General features: G+C 39.8%; 1 protein-coding gene across 21 annotated transcripts in view; it reads right to left on the minus strand.

The window, feature by feature from the left end:
* Nucleotides 1-351: 351 nt before the first annotated feature.
* Nucleotides 352-25466, minus strand: part of DLG2 (discs large MAGUK scaffold protein 2) — a 991421-nt gene continuing 966306 nt past the window's right edge. For 13 of the 21 annotated variants that reach the window (XM_088051071.1, XM_088051059.1, XM_088051057.1 and 10 more), the window contains 7 exons: nucleotides 23786-23827; nucleotides 14244-14294; nucleotides 13382-13483; nucleotides 12297-12469; nucleotides 11477-11586; nucleotides 6193-6284; nucleotides 352-5565 (listed from right to left, as the gene is read on the minus strand). In XM_088051071.1, coding sequence (XP_087907197.1) covers nucleotides 5459-5565; nucleotides 6193-6284; nucleotides 11477-11586; nucleotides 12297-12469; nucleotides 13382-13483; nucleotides 14244-14294; nucleotides 23786-23827 — 677 coding nt within the window. In that variant the 3' untranslated portion in view covers nucleotides 352-5458. The remainder of the gene's footprint in view (nucleotides 5566-6192; nucleotides 6285-11476; nucleotides 11587-12296; nucleotides 12470-13381; nucleotides 13484-14243; nucleotides 14295-23785; nucleotides 23828-25466) is intronic. The other 8 variants (XM_088051060.1, XM_088051056.1, XM_088051062.1 and 5 more) reach the window with 1 other exon arrangement.

Here is a 25466-nt window from a genome sequence, read left to right on the forward strand (position 1 = left end):
CTCTTCTTGGTGGCAACTTTCATATCAGTGTGAAGTGAAAAAGAAATAAAAAAGAGCAAGAAGGAAAAAGGTGTCTTAGTCATTTTTCAAAACATCCTCCTAATTCTAGACTTGTGTCTGTCTTGTGTGATAGATATGATAATTTCTCAAGACAAAATAAAAGCGTTGTATTTCTCTTTTACTATTCTGCTCCAAGGAAGAAAGACAAATTATGCCTTGTGAAGAAGCCATTTGCTATAAAGTGTAAAAATGCTTTAATATTAATATTTTATAATAAAATTCATGACATATTTATAAACACTCTATCAAGCATTTACAACTGAACCACAGCTGAGAGCTTGGACCGGAATAAATAAGCAAGGACACAGCTAGTATGAAATATACAGCTTAATTTTTATAATTGTGTGTGCTTTATTCTTTACACAAATGAAATGGATGCGCAGAGTATTTACACATAACAGGAGTGTAAGCTGGACAGGGTGTTTTGTAAACTCCAGTTCAGATTCTGAGTACCCCACACTACAGCTGGATTTAGAAACATCCTGCTAAAGAGACACGCACCGGACATTGTGCTGGAGGGAGCAGCTTGGTGCGTACAGGCTGCTGCACTCAGAAATTCAAACTGGCCAATTCAAATTTAGGAGCACAAGTCCAGAAATTAGAAGGCTGCTATCCCACTAAGAGCCAACAGTGTTGCCATTATTTTCCCCTTTTTTTAATGCTTTTTTCCCCCCCACCAAAGATCTTGCTTAGGATGCTGGCTCCCATCAGGGCTGTTTTACATCAGGGCAAGTTGCCTGTGCTGTAGGGCCAGAAGGTGTAAGCTGCTAATGTAGTGTGAGAGATGATGGATCGCCTATCCCGCTTTTCACCTTAAAGACAGTCTCAAAAAGGGCAAATGAAGTGGTAGTTCCTATAGTTCTTGGTGACATGTCAGTGCAGCTGAAGCCTTCTGCAAATCCATTTGGCCCTTGGGGTGTCTTTTTGTTACCAATTTCACAGCACTGGCCTCAAAAAAATCTTGGTCCACGACTTGGCCCTTTGGGTGTTACAGTAAAATAAGCAGTAAATAGTGATGGAAAGTGCTGAGCCGCACTTAGTGTTTAATCAGGTGGCCTTGGTGTTTTACAGAGATGCAAAAAATATCAGTGTGATGAGGAGGATGGATGTTTAACTTCAGGTGGTATAAATGGGATGGACTCCATTGAAATCAGAGGAGTGACTGTGATTTCCACCGGCTGAGGATCTAGGCTAGCTATATACTGGAGAGATTTTAGATGTTATCTGTTGATAGCTTTGATGCTGATTTGTCTCCTAGAATGGAAACTTTCTTTTTTTAGCATAATGACCTCATTCTTATTTCTGAACCAATTGAAAAAATGTTTGAATTTTAATGGAAAATAATGGTTTATTCCACCAAGGAATGGGCTTGAGCACTTGCATGCAGTTGCACAGTGAACCACATGCATAAGATGACAGGCAAAATGTGCAAGAGGGAAAATCTTGAGATTAAAAGCTGTGAAGGATAAAAGACCACTTTCTGTGAACATAGCAGATATTTATGGCTTTAAATCTGCATCTAAAAATGAGGTTGATACATTTTCCTCAACACGGTTTTTCCTACAAATATCCTATTGTGTTCTCACTTGCTGAATCCTCTGGTCAAAGATGCAATTTGAACAATAAAAATTAAAATACAAGAAAACCAAAACAAAAATACAGTTTGACTGGGTGCTGATGAGCGAGTAACAGCGAAGTTGTAATGCCAACAGTTTCTCCATAGAAAACTAATGTAAATAGGTAGGTGGATGTTGCATACCTAGGACACTGTCGCTGGCTCATAGTGGTTATTAGCTCAGGTACCACACTGCTCTCCAGGATGAGGATTTGTAATTTCAGTGCAATGGAGAGATTTCTTATCCTTGACCTTCACCGAGTGGTTCCTAGGACCCTATCCACACCGGAGCATCAAACCATGCTAGCTACAAACACAATTACATCACAGAATATTGATCTAGAAACAGCCTTTACTACCAAAGAAAATACAAAGCGCTAGCATGGACAGGGTACCTCTGTAGGAAGGGGGATTAAGCAAGAAAGAGGCTCTTTCACTGGTTGATGGTCTGACTGTAAGACCAGTGAAGAAGTGCCATTCCACTGAGCCCTGTTAGCAAGCTCTCAATGAGTCAGTGCATGGAAGATTTTTTAATTTTTTTGTTTGTGGCAAGGAAAAATAATTAAGTTGTAATATTGCACATCTGCACAAAGCTAGCAAGATGTCATTGTGATCATTCATGGGTGGACAAAAAGCTGTGATAATTTTGATTCTGCTTAGACCCTACGGTGCTACACACTGTGCCAGAACATGAGATATAGCACCAGGGGTGTGATCTGGCACTTTTCCTAAAGGGTCCAGCATTTGCATTGGTCTCATGGTTAGATGCTCCCAAGTCCTTTACATGGACAGAAAAGGAATCTGATTATGCTAAGCTGTGTTAGCACCAATATGGAGTCAGGCGCCAATTGCTGTGGGTTGTGAGTTTGGACTTTTTCTTTTTCACCAGATGTAATTTTACATGAGTCTTATACTTTTCTTCCTCCTCCCACTACCACCCAGTATGATCTGAACAGCTGCAATGCAAAAATGAACTGCAGCTCTGAGGATGCTGCAACATGGAACGCAAAACATCAACACACAAAACAAATGGGAGTACAAGTCCTAAGGGAAATAAGACCTCTCACTGATTCTCTTGACGATTTATTTTTAAATACATGTTTTATTTAAAAAAAAAAAAAAAAGAAGTGCAATGTCAACTCTAAAATGGAAGCACAAACAACAGACAGGGAAAAATAAATAATGTTACTACAGTAACCAAGGACTGATGGAAAAATTGATTGTACTCAGCCGTAGTGTTACTGTTCACCGTAAAGCACAGCACATGACAAAGCAAAACAGTTACTAATAGGATAGTACCATAAAAGGCTGCATGCTGAACTAAGAAACAAAGAAGCAGATGTGATTGATTGCTTAAAAACAGAGCTGAAAATTAGAATGAAGTTCCTGCTTTAGGATACTTGATTTTTCAGGTCTGGTGGACTATTTCCCAACCTGGGGCAATAGTATTTTGCTAGCATGGAAAAATCCATGGCTTTCAAAGATCTGGGGCCACTCTGTGGACTTCTGCAAAATTATCCAAAATCAAAGCATTCATTAATTTATATTAAAAAAAAAAAAAAAAAAGTTTATAGCCCTTCTGATTACAAAGCTCTTCTGGAGACTGAACTGAAACCCTTGTTTATACATCTGCGCTGGCCAGGCAAGAAAAATAGTTAAAGAAGTGTGAACTTCTCAAAGTTACCATAGTTGGGCAATAAGCATGAGCGGCCCGCTCAGAGCCACTAAAATGCCCGTATTTTTAACCCTGTCACTGCTGGTGGCTTTTGCAAACATCCAGCTCATCGCGCTGTCCGCGGAAGGTGGCTGGGTAGACCTGTCAGCTGGACAGGGTGTAGCAATGTAAGCTTCAGACAGACAAGTGCCAGAGGAGTCTATTCAGCATTTGCCCTTAAGACATCTGTAAGCATTAGGGCTGCTGTAGCCACCAGCTATAAGCATGACGCTCCTGCAGTGCAGCAGAGGCAGGAGCGTGGGTTTTAAAGAGAACATGGTCCAGCAGCAGCAGCAAACACAATTCAGTTTTACTGTCATAGCATCTGTTGCAGTTGTCCCCTTGTAAGTTAGTGAAGAATGGCATTAGTATACAGAAGAAGGGCAATGTGAAATGAGAAAAAAATACGTCCTTCTCTCCTTCCATACATCCCAAACTGCAATTCCACAGACTTTCCCCAAATCCCTCACAAATGTCTATTGCCTCAGTTTTTGCTTTTAAGACCCTTGTTGACTGTGAAATGAATGAAGATACAAGTTAGTTGGTGACCTGCCTGAAAAGAGAGGAAAGATCAAATGCTTTTTCTATTTCCCTGAACGAAACAGAAAGAATCATAAAACATTTGGGGATTAAGGATGCCTCCTTCCTAAGAGAGAAATTATTAACTGCATTTAAGCACTGACATTTTGCTTCTGAATAGTTGCCCCTCTCAAAGATGCATTGTCCTTTTGTGTTCAGAAAATTCCTACAGGGCAGTGAGTTCAAGAGATCTTTCCACAGAAGTTCATCATGATTAAACAGAGGCAAGGGAGAGGATTAAATTGAAAGAAAAACAAGCTGACAACTACAATTTAAGGAATTATCTTGCTTGTCATTAATAATAGAGAATCTGTTATGGAAGAGGTATAATGCAACTTGATGGTCCTCTTTACATTTGACAGTCGCACAAGGGTGTAAATATTTAATCTTTCAATTAATTAATCTTTACAAAATATCTTCACAAAAACATTTTACCTATAGAAATTAGTTTCTATACATCAATATATTTTTATTTTTATAAATTATTCCATCTTTAAGTGCCTTCTATCAATATAAATGATAAAATAGACAATCAAAAATTTTAAAGCTTTTCCCAGTTGTATCCCTCCTTGTTAACATAGATGCTGTGAATCCTCATACATGTGTGTGTCCGCATGGGAATGTGTTTGTGTGCATGTGTGTGTGATGTGAAATGCTTCCATCCTCTCCCACCCCTAAACACCATCAAAATAAACCATATTGTTGGTAGCTCCTGATGCAATAGTGCTTCCAAAGGGGAAAAAAGAAATGCTTGACTTGGTTTCAGAAATCAAAAGATGTGCATAGTTACCAAAGTCGAGGTGTACCAACTACAAATGTGCAATGACAAGCTTAGAACAGGACCCACTTCCCAGTCAGGTCACAGTGTCCTAACAGTGACCTCAGTAGGACGTGGACCAAATACTCTGAGCTTGATTTTGCAAGGTGCATGTGGCCCTGGTCTAGCAAAAATGCTTAAGCCTGTGCTTAGCTTTGAGCACGTGAACAGTCCTACTGGAACTGGTGGGACTGAATGGCATAGGGAAGGGTCACAAGCGACTCCAAGTCAACAGGCTACTCATGTGTAGGAATTGGGGTCAAGTGCTGAGCGCCTTGCAGGATCAAGCCCTATATGAGGTTCAAGAGCTGGGAACTTCTCTAAAGCAATCAACACACTGAGCTCAGCCATTGAAATTGATCAAAATGTCCGCGTGGGCACAGGAGGTGGCTTAGCTCCCCTTGACAGAGGGTCTCCATGTCAAAAGTTTATACCTACAACTCGTGCTCTGAGCACACAACAGATTTGCTTTATATGGTAGAAGTCTTTTTGTTCCTACCCTTTGACCCATCAGTGTCCTTCATGGCTTCAAACACTTTGTGTTGTACATTCATCAAAATTCACATTGACTGCAAAGAACATAAATGCAACAAAAACAGGAAAGCCTCCAAATAGTATATTATAGTTTTCTTCTAAATATTCTCCCGTCGTAATCAGAGGTGCAGTGGCTAATTTATAATTTTTCCTTTGAAGGAATCCAGATGAAAGGCCCAGATTGTTCTTCAATTACAAGTTTGCATTGATTATATATATCTTCTAAGCTATCTCCTTGGACAATAGCTGCAGTAGAGAAAACATATCAATATTTATTTTAATTCAGAGATACATCATCCAGTGTCAGCAGATCTTCAGCATACTCATAGACACTCATGGAATAAGAATGAATACTGGCATACTGAGATGTTGGTTATGGAAAAGTCATACCCCTGCAGATGACAACAAAGTTCAAATCAATGGCACCTGCCTATGACAGAGACCCATCCCACTGCTCGTACTGAGAAGACCGAGCCAGATTAGTTCAGAGAACTAGCAGTTCTGTCCTGGAGAGGGCAGCACAAGAGATTCCCACTGTTGGAATTCCCACACTTCATTTGATTTAGAACCTACTTCAGCAGTGGGCAGCAGCAGATTTACAACCTTTCTGATTTTTACAATCTTTCAACCCTCAATTTCCCTTGGCATAGATACTCTCTCAGGACATCAAACTTTTGAGGAGTCAAGTGCCTCCTTAATTCAACCTAAGTCAACTGCTCTTAAATTTCAAAGAAACAATACTCTCAAGGCAGAAGTCCTTGCTCTGGGCACACTATACTGATAGGTGCTCTAGGTCAAAGACAGAGTTGATCTAGTAGTTTTGCAATAGAAGACAATACATTGAGAAAAAAAATTGTATTAATAAGAACATACCTGTGAAATATTCTCCAAATTCTTGTTCTAATTTAATTGCTCGATCATAGGTTTTCTTTGCTTGCTCCTCTGTAAGACGTTTATTCATTTCCCTAGAAACATGAAGGAAGTAATCAAAAAGTTTAGATTCTTGCTAGAATGGCTTTTAAAAGGTATGATCAACTGAATCACAGATGGATTGAGATTGGTAAAAGAATAAAATCATCAAATTCTTCTAACAGTTCACTGACAACTTCAATATTTTCAATTTAATTTAATTCTTATGTAGTACAAAACTACTTATTCAGACTATTTTCCATTTCACTTTTCTCCAAATTTTTATTTTGGTTCACTGTTCTACATTCTCAAACCAAATATAAGGCCCAAGTCTGGTAGCTGCTAACAGAGATAGATTTGAGACATAGACAGGTCTGGAATCCAGGATGTCCCATAGTCTGAGCACTCAGCACTCCTGCCTGAAGCTCCCTCAGGAACCTCTGTACCTCCCAGACTCAGCTGGTGGTCTCAGATGGATAAGGTTGGACTGTCTGCTTATTGGGTGCCAATAAGTATAAAAACAAAGACAGACAGTAACATTCTGGTTTTTTCCATGTTTTGTTGTTTGATGGAGCATTTCTGTTTCAACAGAAGCATTATTTAATACCTTTAAGACCTTTGAGCTGTCTTGCCCATGCATGCTCAGTATTAATACCACTGTATACTTGCAATAATTCAAGCTCATGCTCATTCACTGCCTTATATGCCTGTAGATGTCCAAATTATCAATAATAAATGGAGTTTGCTTGTCCTAGCATTTTTTCACAGCATAGATTCATTTTTTCTTAAAACATGACAGAAATTTTCTGAGGCAACTAGGAAAGCATAAATCTGATTTCATGCCTTGCACTGAATCATATGATTATGTGGTAATGGACTGTATACATTATGCCATGGGTGATGCATGTAGGAAATTATGGACCTGATGGTACAAAAAAAAAATGCTCTATGAAGTGCACAACAGTATGAACTTGCTACAGCTAACTCCTACTTGGCTTCTGAAAAACATTCTGGAAGATGTCCAGGATGCAAAAAGGTGATTCCAGAAATGGCTTAAAGCTGCCTGCCTATATAAGTAACCATATAGCTGGGAACACTGCTTAGAAAAATCTCTTTGCAAATACTAATGCCATGAAGAAAGCAGGTTTATAAAACGAAGGCCAAGAAAGATTTATTTTAAAATTTATGACAGTTATTTGTAGATTATATTAAAAGGTTTAATATAATCTGGGTGTTGTTCTGCTAAATTAGTAATAATACTAATTCTATTTATTGGAAAGAGATCTAATCAAATTCAGGTGGACCACACCAGCTTCACCTACTTTAGGTGACTGAACTAAAACTCTGTCTTGAAATGGGACATGCCACTGCAAATTCTTAGACAAAATAACATTTTCATTTTACAGGCACTTAACCAATATTGTAATGCTAACAACATCCTCTTCCTTTCAGATCGGTTTCTGGTAAATTTTTGAGAAGTCTTCCTCAAGATATTTTCTGCTATTCTGCTTGGAATAGCAGAAAAGGTAATACAAATAAAAAATATAAACAAGTGTTTAAAATAGGAAGTACTTTGAAACAGGTAGAAATTTGCATTACACTTTCAGGTTGTAGATTTGCCTGGTGTATAAAACTGTGCTAGTTGTATTCCTGACTCTGCCCATTCTGTGCCTTATGAAGAGAGGATGAAAAAGGGGGAGGACCATGATGTCCATTTTTCATGATGAAAAAAGTGCTGTCATATTGCAGTGCCTTCTATTTCTTATTTCTTAGCTGGGGACCTGCACTGCTGGTGAATTCAAAATAAAGTGCATATTTTCCAGGGTTTTCCTCCTCTCCCAGTGAAGAGCTCACTCTGGCTGGTTCTTTCTTCACTGGTCTCATTCCTCTAGAGACAGAGGCTGACTGAGGGGTATGAACAAGCAGACCTCTGGGAGTAAACCAGGTGCAGTCATGTAGGAGTGGGACGAAATGGAGGGGAGGGGGGGAGGGAGGGAGGGAGGGGGGGAGGGGGGGAGGGAGGGAGGGGGGGAGGGGGGGAGGGAGGGAGGGAGGGAGGAAGGGAGGAAGGGAGGAAAGGAAGGGAGGAAGGGAGGAAGGGAGGAAGGGAGGAAGGAAGGAAGGGCTGATGGAGCAATTTGTTTACAGCAATGGCCATGTGTTCTTTCAAGTGCAGGTGCATGATTTATGCTCCCTTCACTCTTCTTACCCTCACTTCAGATGGGTGCAAATGAGCACATGCATAAATGAGAGCCTACAACCTTATGTGACAATTTGATGAGGGATAAATCTTTTGCCTTTGTTTCTCTGCATCTCATGATTAGAAATTTTTTGTCTTTTGTGTTTTGACTTTTCTATTGAAGTAGCTTTCAACTCACTTGTATGAACAGGAGTAATAATTATGACAGATAAACCTATCTTTTTTGTGTTGCAGTAGTTACATACCAAAAAAAGACTGAATCACAGAATCATTAAGTTGGAAAAGACCTCCAAGATCAGCAAGTCCAACCTTTGACTGATCACCACCTTGTTAACTAGACCATAGCACTGAGTGCCAAGACCAGGCATTTCTTAAACAGCCCACTTGTTTTTCTGCCCTAAGTGAAGTATTAGCATTGTTTTGGTTCAATAACAGAATAATTGTCATAATATTTTGCATCTTCATAACACCATTCAGTCTATTCAAGGATTTTCTGTTCTAACATCAAATCAACAAAGCCTTTATGTTATTGCCACTTTCCTGGTTCTGCCTGATGTATTTTTCAGAGTAAGAGACACTTTTATTTACTTGTTTTTTTTAATCACTCCAAGGCAATGCCAGCATTAAACAAATAATGGAAATGTTTTATGAATGGGAAAACTGTACGTAAAGATCTCTGTTAAAACAATCAATGCAGAAGGCAGGCTATCAAACTACCCTTCCCCTTCTATATAGCGACAAAATCAGAATATTATTGAATTGTAGGGCTGGAAGAAAAGTCAGGAAGTCAGGATGGTGCTGTGCAAGTACCAGATATTCTGAATCATTCCTTGCAATGTGGCTGGACATACAACAAGCTCATTGCCAAAGGCAGGGCCAGGAAAAATGCATATTCCAGAGACCGTGCATGTTGGCATTCTCTGGCTCTGTGACCAGTGGCTGCAGGCACACTGTTACCAGACACACATCTGTCACACGAGGGGGAGTGCCAACATTTTAGCTGTCGAACACATACCTATGGCACTACCTGGCATTTGCAGAGCCCTCGGGGAGGGGAATCACAGAATCAGTAAGTTGGAAGAGACCTTCAAGACCATTGACTCCAACCCAGCCCTAACACCTCAACTAAACCATGGCACTGAGAGCCATATCCAGTCTTTTTTTAACCACATCTAGGGATGGTGACTCCACCATCTCCCCGGGCAAACCTTTCCAGTACTTTATAACCCTTTCTGTAAAAAACTTTTTCCTAATATCCAACCTATATTTCCCTTGGCTCAGCTCAGGACTGTGTCCTCTCATTTTGTCAGTTGCTGCCTGGAGAAAGAGACTGACCTGACCATAACCACCTTTCAGGGAGTTGTAGAGAGTGATAAGATCACCTCTGAGTCTCCTTTTCTCCAGGCTGAACAATCCCATCTCCCTCAGTCGTTCTTTACAGGGCTTGTGTTCCAAGCCCCTCACCAGCCTCGTTGCCTCCTCTGGACGCGCTCCAGCATCTCAACGTCCTTCCCAAACTGAGGGCCCAGAACTGGACATGGCACTCAAGGTGAGGCCTCACCAGTGCTGAGTACAGGGGGAGAATGACCTCCCTGCTCCTGCTGGCCACACTATTCCTGATCCTGGCCAGGATGCCAGTGGCTTTCTTGGCCACCAGGGCACACTGCTGGCTCACGTCCATGCACCTGTCACAAGTACCCCCAGGTGTGTTTCTGCCTGGGCACTGCCCAGCCACACCGTCCCCAACCTGTAGTGCTGCAGGGGGTTATTGTGGCCAAAATGCAGGACTTGGAACTTGGATTTATCAAACATCATCTTAATGGATTCTGCCCGTGACCCAATTGTTCCAGGTCTCTCCGCAGAGCCCTCCTCCCTTCCAACAGATCAACACATGCTCCCAGCTTAGTGTTGTTTGCAAATATCCTAATGAAAGACTCAATGCCCTCATCCAGGTTGTCAATAATAATTTTGAATGGAATGGGCACAGAGTTCAAAATTACACCCTTATCACAGCAAATTAAGCTAATAGCTCTTGCATAACTGTGTGTGTCCATGGAAAACAACTTGATAACCATGTATAACCACGTATTTTATCCTGAGTTTTAACTCAGGATGAATATCAATTCCATATTCACTCCTCAGCCTTCTCTCTGTGACACTAGATAATTTCTGCTCCTCCTCCACAAGCAGGGGGGAACCCAGAATCAGGCCAGCACTCCAGCTGAGGCCTCATCCCAGTATAAACCAGTATATACCCAGTAAAACAAAATAGCAGTCTATTGTGTCCTTATACAACACTGATATGAATACAACCCACAGTGGCAAGTTCCTTTTTTTGCAACCACATTACCCATCCATTCGTATTCCTGTGTGATCCACCCCAACTGCCAGATGCTTTTCTGCAGTGCTAAAGCTAAATTATTCCCTGCTTGTAGTCCTGCATTTCATTTTCTTATCTTTGTGTATGCTGAATTTCATCTTACTGATCTTACACTGAGTTTTGACCTTATCCCCCAAAGTATGTGCCTTGGACAGCCTTGGCAGCATGGAGCTGGTGCCTTGTCCTTCATTCTTCTAAATGTCTGCCCCTCTCCAGTCCCATGGTTCCTTGCCTATCCTCTTACAGACCTGCAGGTAAATGAAGGGCTGGTGAAGAGGAACATGCCTCAAGACTGACCCAGGTTTAATCCCGGGTTCGTGCCCTTGGCCAGACTCTAAACCCCAAGAGCACCCGAGGATGCATGGGACAAGCCAAGCTGTGTGAGGGAGTCCCTGGTGAACTTGTTGCACAGGTTGGAGCAAGTACACCAAGCACTGGCAGGGTGTCCTTCACAGTCCAGCACACAAGCCCATGTGTGCCAGTCTGAAAGGTTCAAAGCCATGGCTTGTTCTTTGAGATACCAGGATGACAGGCTCTGAGGGTATTCTTCCTACTTCATCTCATTATTACTAATTTTAGACAACAAGCAAAATGTAGACACAAGACCTTTGTGGTGCCACTTCAGGTTGTACCTGAAAAAATAGATGCTTTAAGAAGTTTATACTCACATCAGAGGCTCCCATGATTTGGGCTTAATGAAGATAGCAATGGGATAGAGTTGTGCAACTTGTAGTCGTTTGATAGCATTTCCTGACACATCAAGTATACAGTGCTTGCCCTGTTGGAAACAGATGAGCATGTGTTTATTCTTGCAGACATGCTTGCAGACCAGCCAAAAGATAGGAAGCAAATCGGCAATGCAGTGCCCTGGAATGGGACCATTACTGGCACACCAGGGAAGGGGGACCCCAGGGCATGCGCTCCACTACCCTCCACTATTCTTTCTTTTGCTTTGGTGCCAGTATAAATACACACTGGTGATACAAGAACAAACTTGGGATTTATTTTTTACTGGGATGAAATTTTCAGGGGCAGGAGGATTTTCTTGAGATGAGGAAAATGATTTCATAAAAGCAATAGGATGTCCACATTCTTAGTGATTAATTCAGTTCTTGTTTATGTCAAAGACTCCCTGTGTCACCTGAGGCAAATAATTTAATCTTTGTGTGGTTGGTTCTTTTGCCTCTGTGAAAGTGATTTAGTTTACCTCCCTGTCTTACTGAGGGAAGAGCAGAGGCTGTTTTGAGAAGTACTTAAGGCACTGTGTTAGAACCCTGAATCCGCGGCACTACATCCAAGTACAGACAGTGCCAAGGATGATGTCATTCAAAGTCAGAGACTCCACTTGTGGAGTCATTATAAAGCCTATAAATATTAGCATGCCATTTTGCACCTATTTTATATTTTTGGCAGAGAATCATGTCTGAGACACAATGTGGAAACAAAGCAGATCATGTTGCACCAGCAATAAAACTACTATCAACCTACCCTTTCTGCCACAAATCTCACAGACTGGACACTAGTTCCATACAAATTATCATTGTACTGCCCAGCTTCTATAAATTTGTGCTCTTGGATGTCTTTTTCCATTTGTTCTCTTGAAATGACAAAATGATAATCTCTCCCATCCACTTCATAGTCACGCTTTGGCCGTGTGGTATCTGTGTGAAACAAGAGACAGAAGATCAAGAAGCAAAAACATTCAGTGCAAAAAATGCAGCCATGGTTTGCTCAGTGGGCAATGCTGGGTCTGCTCTAAGTGATGGCACTTCACATCTGAGAGCAGATCTTTTGGCTACTACATATTGTTTTCAACGGAGCTAGGACAATAAAGTTGTCTTTTTGTAGTAATACCTTCTGATGTTTACCTCAAATCAATACAGGCTAAAATAAAATTAGGGTTTACCAGAATTCCACCTTTTTCAGCAGAAACACACAAACCTCAAATATAAAATGCATTTCATATTTTAAATTTAATGTTATTATGATGATAAAATGAATTGTGATCTCATCAACTCAATTTAGCCATATTTATAAGTGTGATTCTGTTCTCATCTGTAGTAGTTTTAAGTTATTGTATTGCCAGAGACAACCACTTAATATGAAGTACAACTGCAATTAGGCCCTCAAATAAACAGCAAGCTCTAATGTTCCAAGATATAAATATTCTGCTTGATTCAGGGTCTAACACTGCTTTCTGATTCAACAGTCTATATCTCACACAAATCACAGATTATTCTGTATATTTATGGTGGATTGTATATATGTGTATATATATATATATATCATATATATGGTGTGTATTATGGTGGATGCTGGGCAATTGAGTTGAAACATTTCACATTTTACCAGAATTTCAAACTTTTCAGAATTTTTTTCCAGATGTTCATAACCTTTTTCAAAATTTTTTAAAATTTGTTACTTTCCCCTTTTGTATCTGACAAAAAAAAGAGTTTTGAGAAATGCAACGATGCATAGTTCATGGATGCTGCTTCCATAGAAACTCAGTTAATGTGTGACACCAAGGGATTCCATTCACTCAGCTTCAGTACTAGGAGTAAAATCATACTTACGTGGTACACATGACCCAAATTTATCAGGGAACTCAGATATCAAATCGTCATTGATCCGATCTTTCATAGGACCCAGAATAATAACTGGCCTGGTGTAATTTACTGAAAAACAAAAAGAAAGGCACATTTTGATGATCTTACCCACAATAACAAATAAATGCACCCTATAAATATCACTAACCAGATTTGTTGTCTTTACATATGAAGTGAAAACTTTGGTGCACATTTTATTGATGAATATTTTATCTACTGACATGAAAAAAGGCAATGGAATGAGAACCACTGCAGCACTCTGTGATGGTCAATGCATAAGCCACATGCCTATGTAGAAGCATAGATATATTTGCTATACTCAACAAGGCCACTCACAAATGCTCACAGATAGACTCTTCCATGAGGTATAGAAAGACTATCGTAGCCTTTTTTTCACTTCAAGTTATATGAGTGCATCCCCCATTAAACCAGATGGATCTGCTCCCATTTTAAGTTGCCTTTACATATGTTTGTCTGCCCTGGACAGTAGCACATACCACATGAGAAGCAAAATAATAAAGGCTTTCCATGTAACAATATTGCAGTAAATCTAGAAAATCTACATCAGTATTGTTTAGACTAATTAATTTTCTGCACTAGTAAAGTACATGAGAATGTACTGGGGAGAAGAGTCCTTGGAATTTTAAGAAGTCGTGGCTTCCAAGGAATACCATAACAGTTTTTTTCATGTGAAAATAGAATGAGAGTACAAGAAAAGGAAGGCACAGTGAATCTGGAACTGGCAAAGCAAGGCTTACCACTCTGCTGGCCCCCAAACTCTGAAACAAAAAACATAAGGATGAGTGATAGAAAAGAAGATAAAACTTACTTTCCTGTCTTGTGACAGGTTCATAAGAAAGGATGCAGTCCTCTTGGCCTCCTGATGAGACAAGAAAGAGAAGAGATTGAAGCTGATGAGCAACATGTCAGGTACTTAAGTTTGATAAAATGCTTCACATAGAGACAGACCAGGTTCAACAGTTCTCTCTTGATAAGCCTCTCACCTGAACCATTCCAAAGTCCATCATAACTTCCAGGTATGGAGACAGTTTTTTCCTTCCCCGCCCTCTCCCTCCATGTGTTTCAAATCTATTTGCTGATATTGGGCTTTTTTATTGATGTGCAACATGCCTTTATTTGTCATTTGAAACAAGGTTGTTTACAAGGATAGTGCAGCAATTTAAGATGCAATGCTTTTCATATTGTTAAGGCCCTAACATGTTGCTGCAGAGTAAATCAACAGGCTACCTAGACAGAAAAATTTTTGTGCACTGAATATATATATGTATATATTGGCTGATGGTTTTTCAGTGCATAGCCTCCATAATCTAGTGCATTCACAACCCAACATCTAGCTATGAGCTATTTTCTTATCCTTTCCCTGAACACAAATCACAGACTCACAGAATGGTTGGGTCTGAAAGGGACTTTTGGCTTCTGGAGATCATCTAGTCCAATTCTACCCCGCTAAAGCACTTAGAACAGGTTGTACAGGATCATGTCTAGGCAGCTTTTGAAGACCTTCAGCAAAGGTCTCACAGCATTATATTTTATACATTTGTCTTCCCTCTCCCTTTCAGGACAGTGCTGTTTCCTCATGGTGATATTTAGGGGACTAAAACAGACAAATTTGCCTGGAGGAACAAGGCATTCATATGGACCCTGACTTGGGCGCAAGCGATTCATCACTGTCCTCCCATCCAAGGGAGTGCAAGAGAACAGGGAGTAGGATTCTTCACCTAAGGCATGAATAATTCCTGCTCATTTCTCTTTCTGGGTCACTGTCACATATTTGGTACCACCTGAGGGCTCTGGCAGGTTCTAAATACAACTTAGCACAGTTTAAAATAATGATTTTATTTTTGCTCAGTTCAGGGCTTGTCTCTGAGAAGATCCACAGATGGGATCTTGCAACTAATTTAGATACTACAGAAAAAAGAGTATCATAAGGCATACCAGTGCTTTACAAAATAGACAGGGTTGCCTTTGTTTCATCTACTTGCAGGCACGTGAGCCTGTGTTATATTATTCTGGTGGGCTCCTGCCAAACCAAGGTGTGCACATACAGGAGAAGAGTGCTGCCTTGCTTGATGGAAATACCTATAGGCTTTAGAGGGGGCTACACCTCACCCAGAAGTAGTCTGCCTGCTGTCGAGTTTCCCTTGAGGCTCCACTAACTGTATTAACAAACTTTGTTTGTAAAGCTTAGCTCTCAAGTAGGTACAAAATTTTTGTGTTTAAATCTGAAGCTGACTCCCACCCCTTGAATCTGCTATGTTGGTAGATTTTTTTGTGTGTGTGATATAGTATCTAGGCAGCAGTAATAAATGTGTAAGAGAGCTCTTGAGAGCTCTTCAAGTAAAAATAATGTAATTATTGACAATGACAGGAACAGCAAATAAAAAATTGTACTGATGTGTTAGGAGAGAATTGACAGGACCAACTCCTGCCTAGCAATGGTGCTAAAGCAGCAAAGGAGAACATAATTTTTAATAAAAGGAAGAGATTAGACATTTGAGGACAAGACCACATAACATACAAAGAGTGTGGACAAGGAGTTTTATTTTCTGTTTGCAAATGTTTGATATGGTAACCACTTTTTGGCTTTTTGCAAAGTTGGAAACCTAAAATTATTGTTACACTAGGTTTTATGCATCACGTGTTGGTTTCCCTTAAGTTTCTCAGTAAATTTTAGGGGTGATGTAAAACTCAGGATGTCTCATTTTTCTGGAGATGAAAAAATCTACTCCACAGGCTGGACAAGGATGGACACTGTCTGTCCTCTACCCCACAGGAGCCAAGGCTATATTTTTTAGCAGCCTGAGAAAGTCGGTCTTGGGGTGGGCGATGAAGCCATCGCATACCAAACAAATGAAGGGGAGCCTGTCTGTACAAATACCATCTTAAACTTGAAAATATTTGTTTCAGTAGCAAGCAGATCCACAGCAGGAGCTTCATTTCACTAATTTCAGAAACCTGAGGCTTGAGTGCTTATATCTAAGCTAGTCCCCAGATACTCTTTGGAACCAATGGCTGCCTACAAATAAACAAGTACTTATTCTAAGTCATGTCTATTTAACATGCCTACTTTGTGAGGAGAGGAAAAGTCAGAAGGGTGAATTTCTCTCCATTGTTCCCTAACAGCACGTAAACAGCAAGGCCAGATAGAGATATCTGCAATTAAACAGCAGAATCTCATGGGAGTGACAGTGCCAATAGCAATTGGAGGCAAACAGACTCTGGAACTATTGTTATTTTTTAAATTTTTTTCTTCCTGTGGACGAATACTTGGCTTTGGTGCAGATTTATAACCAGCACTGACAAGTCAGCACAGATTTTACTTTCTTTTTTGCCCAGTCTCTGGTAGACATGTCCCTATGCTAAAGCTTTTGGTACAGCAACACTTGCAGTAGGGTATGGGCTATGGAGAAAAACAAGCCTGTTTTACAGATGTCTTGTGAATCTGTGGCCAGGCTGAATGTAAAGAAAAATTATCCAGCCCACTCAGATCGTGCTGAAGTTTAAGCCATTGGAAAGGGTTGCAGTAAGCAACGAGAAACTTTGAGGTTGACTGTGATATACAAGGACTTAAAGACAGACACCTTCCTGAGGTAATGGTCTTCAGCCCTCAGTTCCAGACCTAACACGGGAGTGTGAGTGTAGGGAAAAGCTACACCATTTCCACTGCTTTTCTTTTCTGGAAAAAGGACTCAGGAAGCTTATATTTCTAAGTGAATAAAATCCTGCCATGTACTGTCCAGACAAAATCCTGTAGGTCCTCAGAAGCTGTTTGCATGTTAACTTTACCAGATGGTACTATTTAATGATCTCCACTCAGTCAGTACTGCATGGTTTTGAAGTAGTCCATAAAGTATTAAGTATAATGATGAGCTCTAGAGTCAATCAATAATCAGATTGCTATAACCTTGTGATGGCTCTGAGGTGTAAGATACTGTGAAATCCATCAGGACACAGGCTCTTATCATTTGCCTAAGCCTCATTTAACATCCACATTAACAGATTAATTAGCACAGGTTAGCTGTATTGATCTGGAAAATCTTTGTGACATTTAACAGATAAAACAAAAAGAGAAAAAAAGAAAAAGACCTTCCTGTAGGATTTTGGTGCATTCCCCTGTTCTTCAGTAAAATCCCATCAAGTCAAAAAGAGAAGAAAATAAATAAAATAAGGAAACAGAAGACAAAAAAAGGTAAAGTCTCCTAAATGCAATATACTTATGGGTAAAATTATTGGAGAACTTTCACTTTCTCAGGACCACTCCCTGCTTCCCTTTGCTCTTAGTATGCCTGTTGGTGTTTTCTCATGCTTGGGAATAGAAGAATAACCTGGAGTTTGTTATAACTCCTAACCTCTATAAATTGGGCAGCAAGGTCCTGTGCTGCCAGTTAAATTTCTTAAGTAGTATTAATTTAACCTTTTTAAGGGATTTTATAGGGTTTCAGATGGGTAGGATGGATTGAAATGGATTTAGTGTGATGCCTCTGTTTTTCCTTTCTGATTAGATGGCAGAGAGCCTGTGAAAGACTCAAAACCAGTTTCATTGTAGACATGGTAGGTATCAGGCATTTTTCATGTAACACATAAACAGGCCCCTTTTCCTACTGCCTGGCCAGAACATCCAGGGCTTCCACAGGTCTGGTGGACCTGCACCCATCATGTGAGTAACGGGGTGGGAGAGCTGCTGTGAGCTGCCATGGGGCAGCCACCATGTAAACAAACACTCTCCCTCATCCAGCAACTCATGCAGTGGAAATGCATAGATTTTGGCATCCTATAAATGTTTGTGAATGAAAAAATCTGAACAGAGATAAATAAAAATTAAAAAAAAAAAAAAAGTAGTACTAGTGAAGACAGCTAGAAGTTATTTATGATTTTAAAAAATCAAAGAGAATTTTTGGGCTCATTAAAATTTTTGGACTAATGGTGGTGGTTACCATCAATACACATTGAATTTCTTCTAGATGAGCCAAATTAATTTAATTTTCAAGCTCTTGTCTGAATTTTGTTGCTCATATGGATTTAAAATCAAAGAAAGCTTATTTTACTACTACCATCCATTAGGTTTTGGGCTAATGTATGAATTACCTGAGTTGTATTTGCAAGATTTTGGCAAAATAAATTTCTTCCTTTTTTTCTTTTGCACCGACCACACTGGACAATATCCCAGCCTCTATTTGGTTCAAAATCCCTTTGCTGGGGTCCTGTTTATATGAACACATGATTTTTGGAAATACACTGATAGCCATGAAAGGCTGGAAACCCAATATGTAAAAAGATCATCAGTAGTCTGAGCATGAACTTATGACTGAAAAGTTGTCTATGGGCAAAGATCAATACAGCTGTGTGGGTATAAAATGAGACTTCAGTACTTGTGCCAATTTGAGTATGCCTGAATAATACAGCAATTCTGTGGAGCCAATGCAAGTGCCCTTAATAATCAATAACCTATTTTAATAATCAGGACTACTTTAACCTTGTTCTGAATCTTCAAATCTCATTAGAGTGACTTGATGATGTGCTGACAGAGTCAAAATTTTTTTCTACACTTCTTCTTATTTTTAACTTTTAGTTATGCCTCTCTAGGTAATTGGTGCAATCACAACCAGTTATGCAATTAGACTAAACAGATACAACAGTGTGTGTGTAATTTTGAAGACAGCTGTAAAAACCTTTACTGAACTATGTGTAAGAGTGTTACAGCACATATGCAGGAGAGAGACTTGAAATCCATGCCCATTATGAAAATCATGTCTCACAAAATAAAATCTGATGAGTCCATAGTAAAAAGTCTGTCCTTACAAGCTTGGTTTGAAAAATAAATCAGAACATTTTAAGTTACAGAACTCAAAATAAACTTTAAATCAGAGTTTGATTAACTGGTCCAGCGATAAGTCAAAATTGGCTGCATGTGTCCTTATCACAAAAAGAACAACTTTCTGCTAGACCAGGACTTTATATACAACTCTGCAAACTTGGCTTTACTGCTGAGAATGGGAAAAAATAAACTACCATAGACTTCATAAGAGCATGGCTGTGTGATTCAGCAGCAGCTGTGTAGCAACTCATCCCCTTTAAGATCAAGCCAGCATTTGTTCCTGGCCCCAAAATACTTATAATACTTATATTATTTATAAAGAGTTGGATTCTGCTCTCAAATGTGTCTGTGGTTCACCCTGAAATTAACAGAACTGAGGGTTATCTGCTGGCAGAAAGAATATTCCACTGTTGGCTTCAGACCTACTGTTCATAACAAACCCAGTGTTGAGGGCACTGGCAGAAGAAATCTGGTTTAGTTTTTGCAACTTCTTGTGGCTTAGAAGTGGTCAAAGAATTTTCTTTTGAGACCACATTGGAGGACTTTAAATTATATTTTTGAAATAAAAAAATGTCTGACTTCTGTTTTTTTAACCCTGGAGACATAAGCAATACTTCAGCCAAATACTCAAATTTTTAAGCAATATATTTTTCTAAAAAGTAATGAACACATCAGAGCATCTCCTAGAAAAAGCCCAGTTGATTTTTAACCCCCTTATTCCTCACTGTCCAGGTCACAGCCTGGACATTTCTCAGAAGCCTTCAATATTGCTGTTTTGGAATGGTTCTAGGAATGATCAAGTAATACCGGTTTTGAAACTATCTACTTTTCACTAAATGATCATCATGAGAAGCAAAAGTTAGAGAAATGTGTTAAAACAATTGCCAGAGACACACTAGAAAAAATGCAGGACACCTCACTCTGGACTCCAACTGGCAGTTTTTATAGGGATTTATGAGAAGTCTGCAGGAGAACACCCTGCATTTGCCAGTCATTTCTTACCCACACACATTTTCTTCTGGACAAGGTGTGAATTGCTCATTTCATAGAATCATAGAAGCACAGAATCATTTAGTTTGGAAAAGACAAGTCCAACTCTGCCAAGTCCCACTAAACCATGTCCCTGAGCATGTCTTTTAAATCCCTCTAGGGATGGTGAATTAACCACATCCATGGACAGCCTGCTCCAATGCTGGATAGCATTTTCAGTGGAGAAATTCCGTCTAAAATCTAATCTAAATCTTCCCTAGCACAATTTGAGACAACTTGCTTGTTACTTGGGAGAAAAGTTTAGCCACACCTCACCTCAACCTCTTTCCATCTGCACCTCATCAGACTTGTGTCCCAGACCCTTCCCCAGCTCCTTTGCCCTTCTCTGGACACGCTCCAGCCCCTCAATGTCTTTCTTGTGAGGGACCCAGAACTGAACACAGGATTTGAGGTGAGGCCTCAGCAGTGCCCAGTACAGGGGATAATCACTGCCCTGCTCCTGCTGGCCACACCATTGCTGATCTAGGCCAGGGTGCCACTGGCCTTCTTGGCCACCTGGGTACAGGCAGGCTCATGTTCAGCTGCTGTTGACCAGCACTCCCAAATCCTTTTCCACCAGGAAGCTTTACAGCCAGCCACTCTGCCACAACTTGCCACAGTTCAGAAAGCGGTGGGGCAGGCAACCCCTTTCTTCCTGCTAATTTTCTGGGAAAGCAGAAATGGAAAGAGGCACACAGACAGAGTCAAAACCCCATGCAAACCTATTGATTCCTCCAGTAGTTTTCTCCATTGCCCATGAATTTTTCAGCCCTCCTTTTTTCTCCTCTGCATGTCATCAATATACTCCATGTCACCAGTGCACAGATTGAGGGCTAGATGAGTCTCCAAGTCAAGACACATGGTGTCCTTGCAAGATAACTTGCAGTGCCTCACCCTGAATACACAGACTCCTCTCAAAGTGACACTGCGTCACACTAAGGAACAACTCTGCAACATGGCTGAGTCCAAATGGAGTTAATACAAACTTGGTTCTGTAGCACTGGCTGATGATGGACTCCATTCCCTGCCACCCAGATGCAAACAAGAATAGAAGAAATATTAATTGCATGCTGTCTTCCTCTGCCAGGAATGTTACCTTGGACACTCATTTTTTATTTTTTTTTCCATTAGAAATAAATAAATCAGGAGACAGTGAGGAATACATTAGGAAATCTTCTAGGACTATGTCTGGTAATTATTCTTCCCACATCAGAGATGTTGATAAGCTTTTACAGTGTAGCATCCTTTCTCAGTCCCACAAAGTGAGAACTGCAGTGAAAAGAGAACTTCCTTTGACAGGCCTCATCTCTTTTATCTCCATCCCTCAAAATTTGTTGACTTCACTCTCTGACCACCTGCCTCTCACTGTCATCTGATTTTGCTTGGTTTCTGACATACAATGTTTCTAGGGGAGAAACATTGTGATGAGCTGTGCAATGGGATATGCTGTCAACACAGCAGATCTCGTATCTGAAGATTCAAAGACTAATCATCTGGAATCAGGAGGGCTTTAATTCTCCACAGGAGATATGCTGATTTACCATGGCCACGTGGAAATCGAACACAATCAGGTTAGACTTCAGGTGCCACCATGGTCATCCGAAACAGTAATTTCCATCTGGGAACCACAGCTGCTAATTTGTCAAGGTCATGCCTTCAAATATCATGTTAGCACACACCAATGAATCCTTAGCAGATGAAATCAGGCCCTTTGGGCACCAGGTTCTGTATTTTAAAGCCTCTTTCATTTGACACAATCTAAGATGGGCTTCCTCTGCTCCTTAATGGCATAGCTATTCTGTCAGCAGAGAAGAAATCACTGCCAGCATCTTCTCCACCAAGCAGAAGCTGTTGGACATACACTAATGTATGGGAAAATCCAGCCCAAAGGATGCTGCTGGAGTGAGAGCAGAGCTTGTGCAGATGGAAACCACTCTAGAAGGAGGGCATTTATTGGGCATTTATTACTCCAGCACTACTTTTTCTTCCAAGTATATGTTCAGCTAACTTTCCCAAATAGTTTCTATTACCTTTCTTGCACCTCAAAAAACACACTTTATTTTAAGCTATTACACAGCCAACAAAGAATTGGCTACTGGGCCTGCCTTATGATCAAATTTGCTAACAGGCTTTTGTGGACATTCCCCAAATATCTGGCTGCAGCTGGGCATTCCTATTAAGCCTAGATTCTCCTCTGGGCTTTTACCCTGAGCTCTCCCTGAAATACACAGATCTGGATGAGATCTGACTTGTGCAAACTTTTGAAAATTTAACCCTTTGATTAATTTCTGATTGTAAAGTCAGTCAGGGGAAAGACCATCTTATATCTCCATATGAAAATAATAATAAAAAAATTCACCTTTCCTCCCAAGTAGAGGGCACATTAAAAATAAAACAGTTCAGAATTGGATCTTGACAATTCAAGAGTGCCTGCTATTTTCTTGTGACTCTGGCAATTGCTTTCCAAGGAAACCTTTTCAATACAAGAGAATACAAACTAATTTACCATTTCTGGATAGGATAAGGTTAGCTGTTTTGCTGAAACAAACCAGTGTTTATCAACAGAGCTCAATTGCTATGCCTTGTATCAGGACTAGTAAACATGAAGTATGATACCATTTATTACCTGAGTGTATGTGGGTGCCTAGCACAAGTGCTGAGTGACTGGTGGAAAACTTGATTTGTTAAGCAAATGGCTTGAATAAATGAAACTGGGTGATCTAGCAAGCACTCTGTAACTTCTGTTACACTTCCAGGGAATTTATTTAATGCCTTGGTTTTTTTTTCTGCTTTTCAGAACTTCCAAAAAATATTGGTTAAATTTACGGGCATAACTAAGAGTTACCCAGAACATACAATCTGTCTCTTTGTTATATGATCACATGGAGTCTGTAAATTCAAGCAAATCAGGTTGTAGGTTTGGAACCTCCACCTACATGGTGTCAGTGACAGTCAGTGGCAGTGCCTAAGCAGTGAAGATCTATCTTACCTTTTTTTAAGACAGTAGTATGAATTAGGAAATCTGTACTGTGAAAACTAAGGGCTCAATAAAATTTCTGGGACTGTTTCTTAGCCATCCATACAGGCATGCAGAAATGCAAGTAAAAATTGTGACCTTGTAAAAAGGATGCCTATTACAGATTTGATTATGGCTGTGCAGTAACTTTACTCTTAAAAGATCATCAAGAAACTACCCCCCACCCCCACTGAAATAAAGTTTTGTCACTAAATGAAATAATCCTGATTTGCATAGGCTACCCAAAGCCAGGTTTAGTTTTATGGCCCTAATACATCACAAGTAACAACCTTTCTCCCTTCTCTTATAAAGTCTGCCTGTTTTCTTTTATAGTTTTGTACTCAAGACATGGTCATAAATTTGAATTCCAAGCCATTTGCTCCAGTGATCTTTTTAACATTAACAAAAGAATAGCAAGGAAAGAAACAAAATAAAAGAAACAGAACAAGCAATGCAAAATAAAAGGACTCTAATGAAAGCAGTAACTTACTGTAGCTACTTTCACTATCGCTGGCATTAGAAGAAACATGTTCTGCAAGAACAGTACAGCAAATTAAAGAACATAACCAAGCACCACAGAGCTGCAGAAACTTAAAATAACTGCCACAGTCATGCAAAGGTAGTTATGCAGAGCAGAAATAAAAGCTGTGCAGTGACATCACCTGAAAATGCTCAGATATTTTACAGCGGTAAAATGAAAGCTTTGTCTTTTGTGGCATTTTAGAAAGAGACTGTGTGTATTAGCTACTGATATGTGCCATGGCAAAACCATGTCTTCTTGTGATAGACAGTAAATGACATCTCTGATAACTTCCTTTCAATGTATATGATAGTCAACTTGGATCTCACTTGATGTCTTGAGCAATTTCTTGAAATCCAAGTGTCTGCTCATATTCTGCACTATCAGTGATGTGCATCATTAATGCATTGAAACGATTCCTGCTAAACTTCTAACCTGTATCTATCTTTAATCACTGTGCACTATCCCAAAGGATTCTGCACATTGATTAACAGATTAAAGTTATTTCAGTATCAAACATTGTAACTGTATCTAATCTAACCTGTCCAAAAGGAAAAAAAGAAAAAAAAGCCAAAAAAAAAAAAAAAGCCAATAAACCAATGGAAAACTAAGGAAAAAAAGGGAAGAAGTATTTTTCCAGAAATTGTCTAGCCTCAGGATTTGAGCTGGAATTTGAAAACCTTTACCAGACCAGTCTGTTTGGGTGAACAGGAATATAAGAACTATCATGATGGGTCAGTCTTGTGGTTTGTTAAGTCAGGTGTCCCGTTTCTATTATCATATTCTTGAAAGGAAGGTGAAATCTATATCAAATAATGTTACTGTTGCAAAACTGTAGTCAGCAGACTATTTATGAACAGTAAGATCATGCTATATGCTCTCCAGGAGGTCTGCAGGACCATATTAAACAGTGGTTTCTCTAGCAGAAATGCTGATTACTTTCCACCTGAAAGATTCATTTGGCAATTGAAAACTTTCCAGCTGGTCCAGGACTTTTAGAAGCCAATGGCATAATAGCTGTACATGTGTGAGCACCCTGGGTTAATGAGAAGGATAGGAACAGTGCTGAAATTCTCTGCAAGGTGCTGCCTTTCCTCCATGTACCAGTCTAATGGCTTAGGCTTCATAGATTGGGAATGATGGGGCTACTGGAGCAGCATAAATGACAAGGCATGATATCTCATAAAAACAGTCTGGGAAACCTTGACCTGGGGCTTAGGAAGATGCTTTTAAAAATTCAGCTTATATTTTGAAGAAAACAGCATGACTTTCAGACATTTTGTAGCAAGTTAACAAGGGTAATCTCAAAAGAATATGCTATGCAGGACCCTGAACAACTTTATTTAAAAATAACAAATATCCTTTATAGTAAGAACTGTCATTAAAAAGCATGTCTGAGTTGAAAACTAACAAAATTTGGATGGGTGGGAATGTCTAGAGGTGTACCAGTAATTTAAAACTAGGTGAAATTTTAATACAGTCATTACAGCCTATACATTACCTTGGTGTTACTTTGTTCCATATCAGTTTACAGAATTTAGGTAACTTTCAAATGGTTGGATGTTATGGACAATTCTCTTTTTAAGGACACATATTCAGAAGGGTTATCAGATCTGAAGTCTTTTACTTTTCTCTAGCAGGGAAGGATCTG

Source organism: Pseudopodoces humilis, chromosome 2 (assembly GCF_049639895.1).
Source record: "Pseudopodoces humilis isolate 2021_Gansu_Grassland_sample_001 chromosome 2, ASM4963989v1, whole genome shotgun sequence".
Classification (NCBI taxonomy): Eukaryota; Metazoa; Chordata; class Aves; order Passeriformes; family Paridae; genus Pseudopodoces; species Pseudopodoces humilis.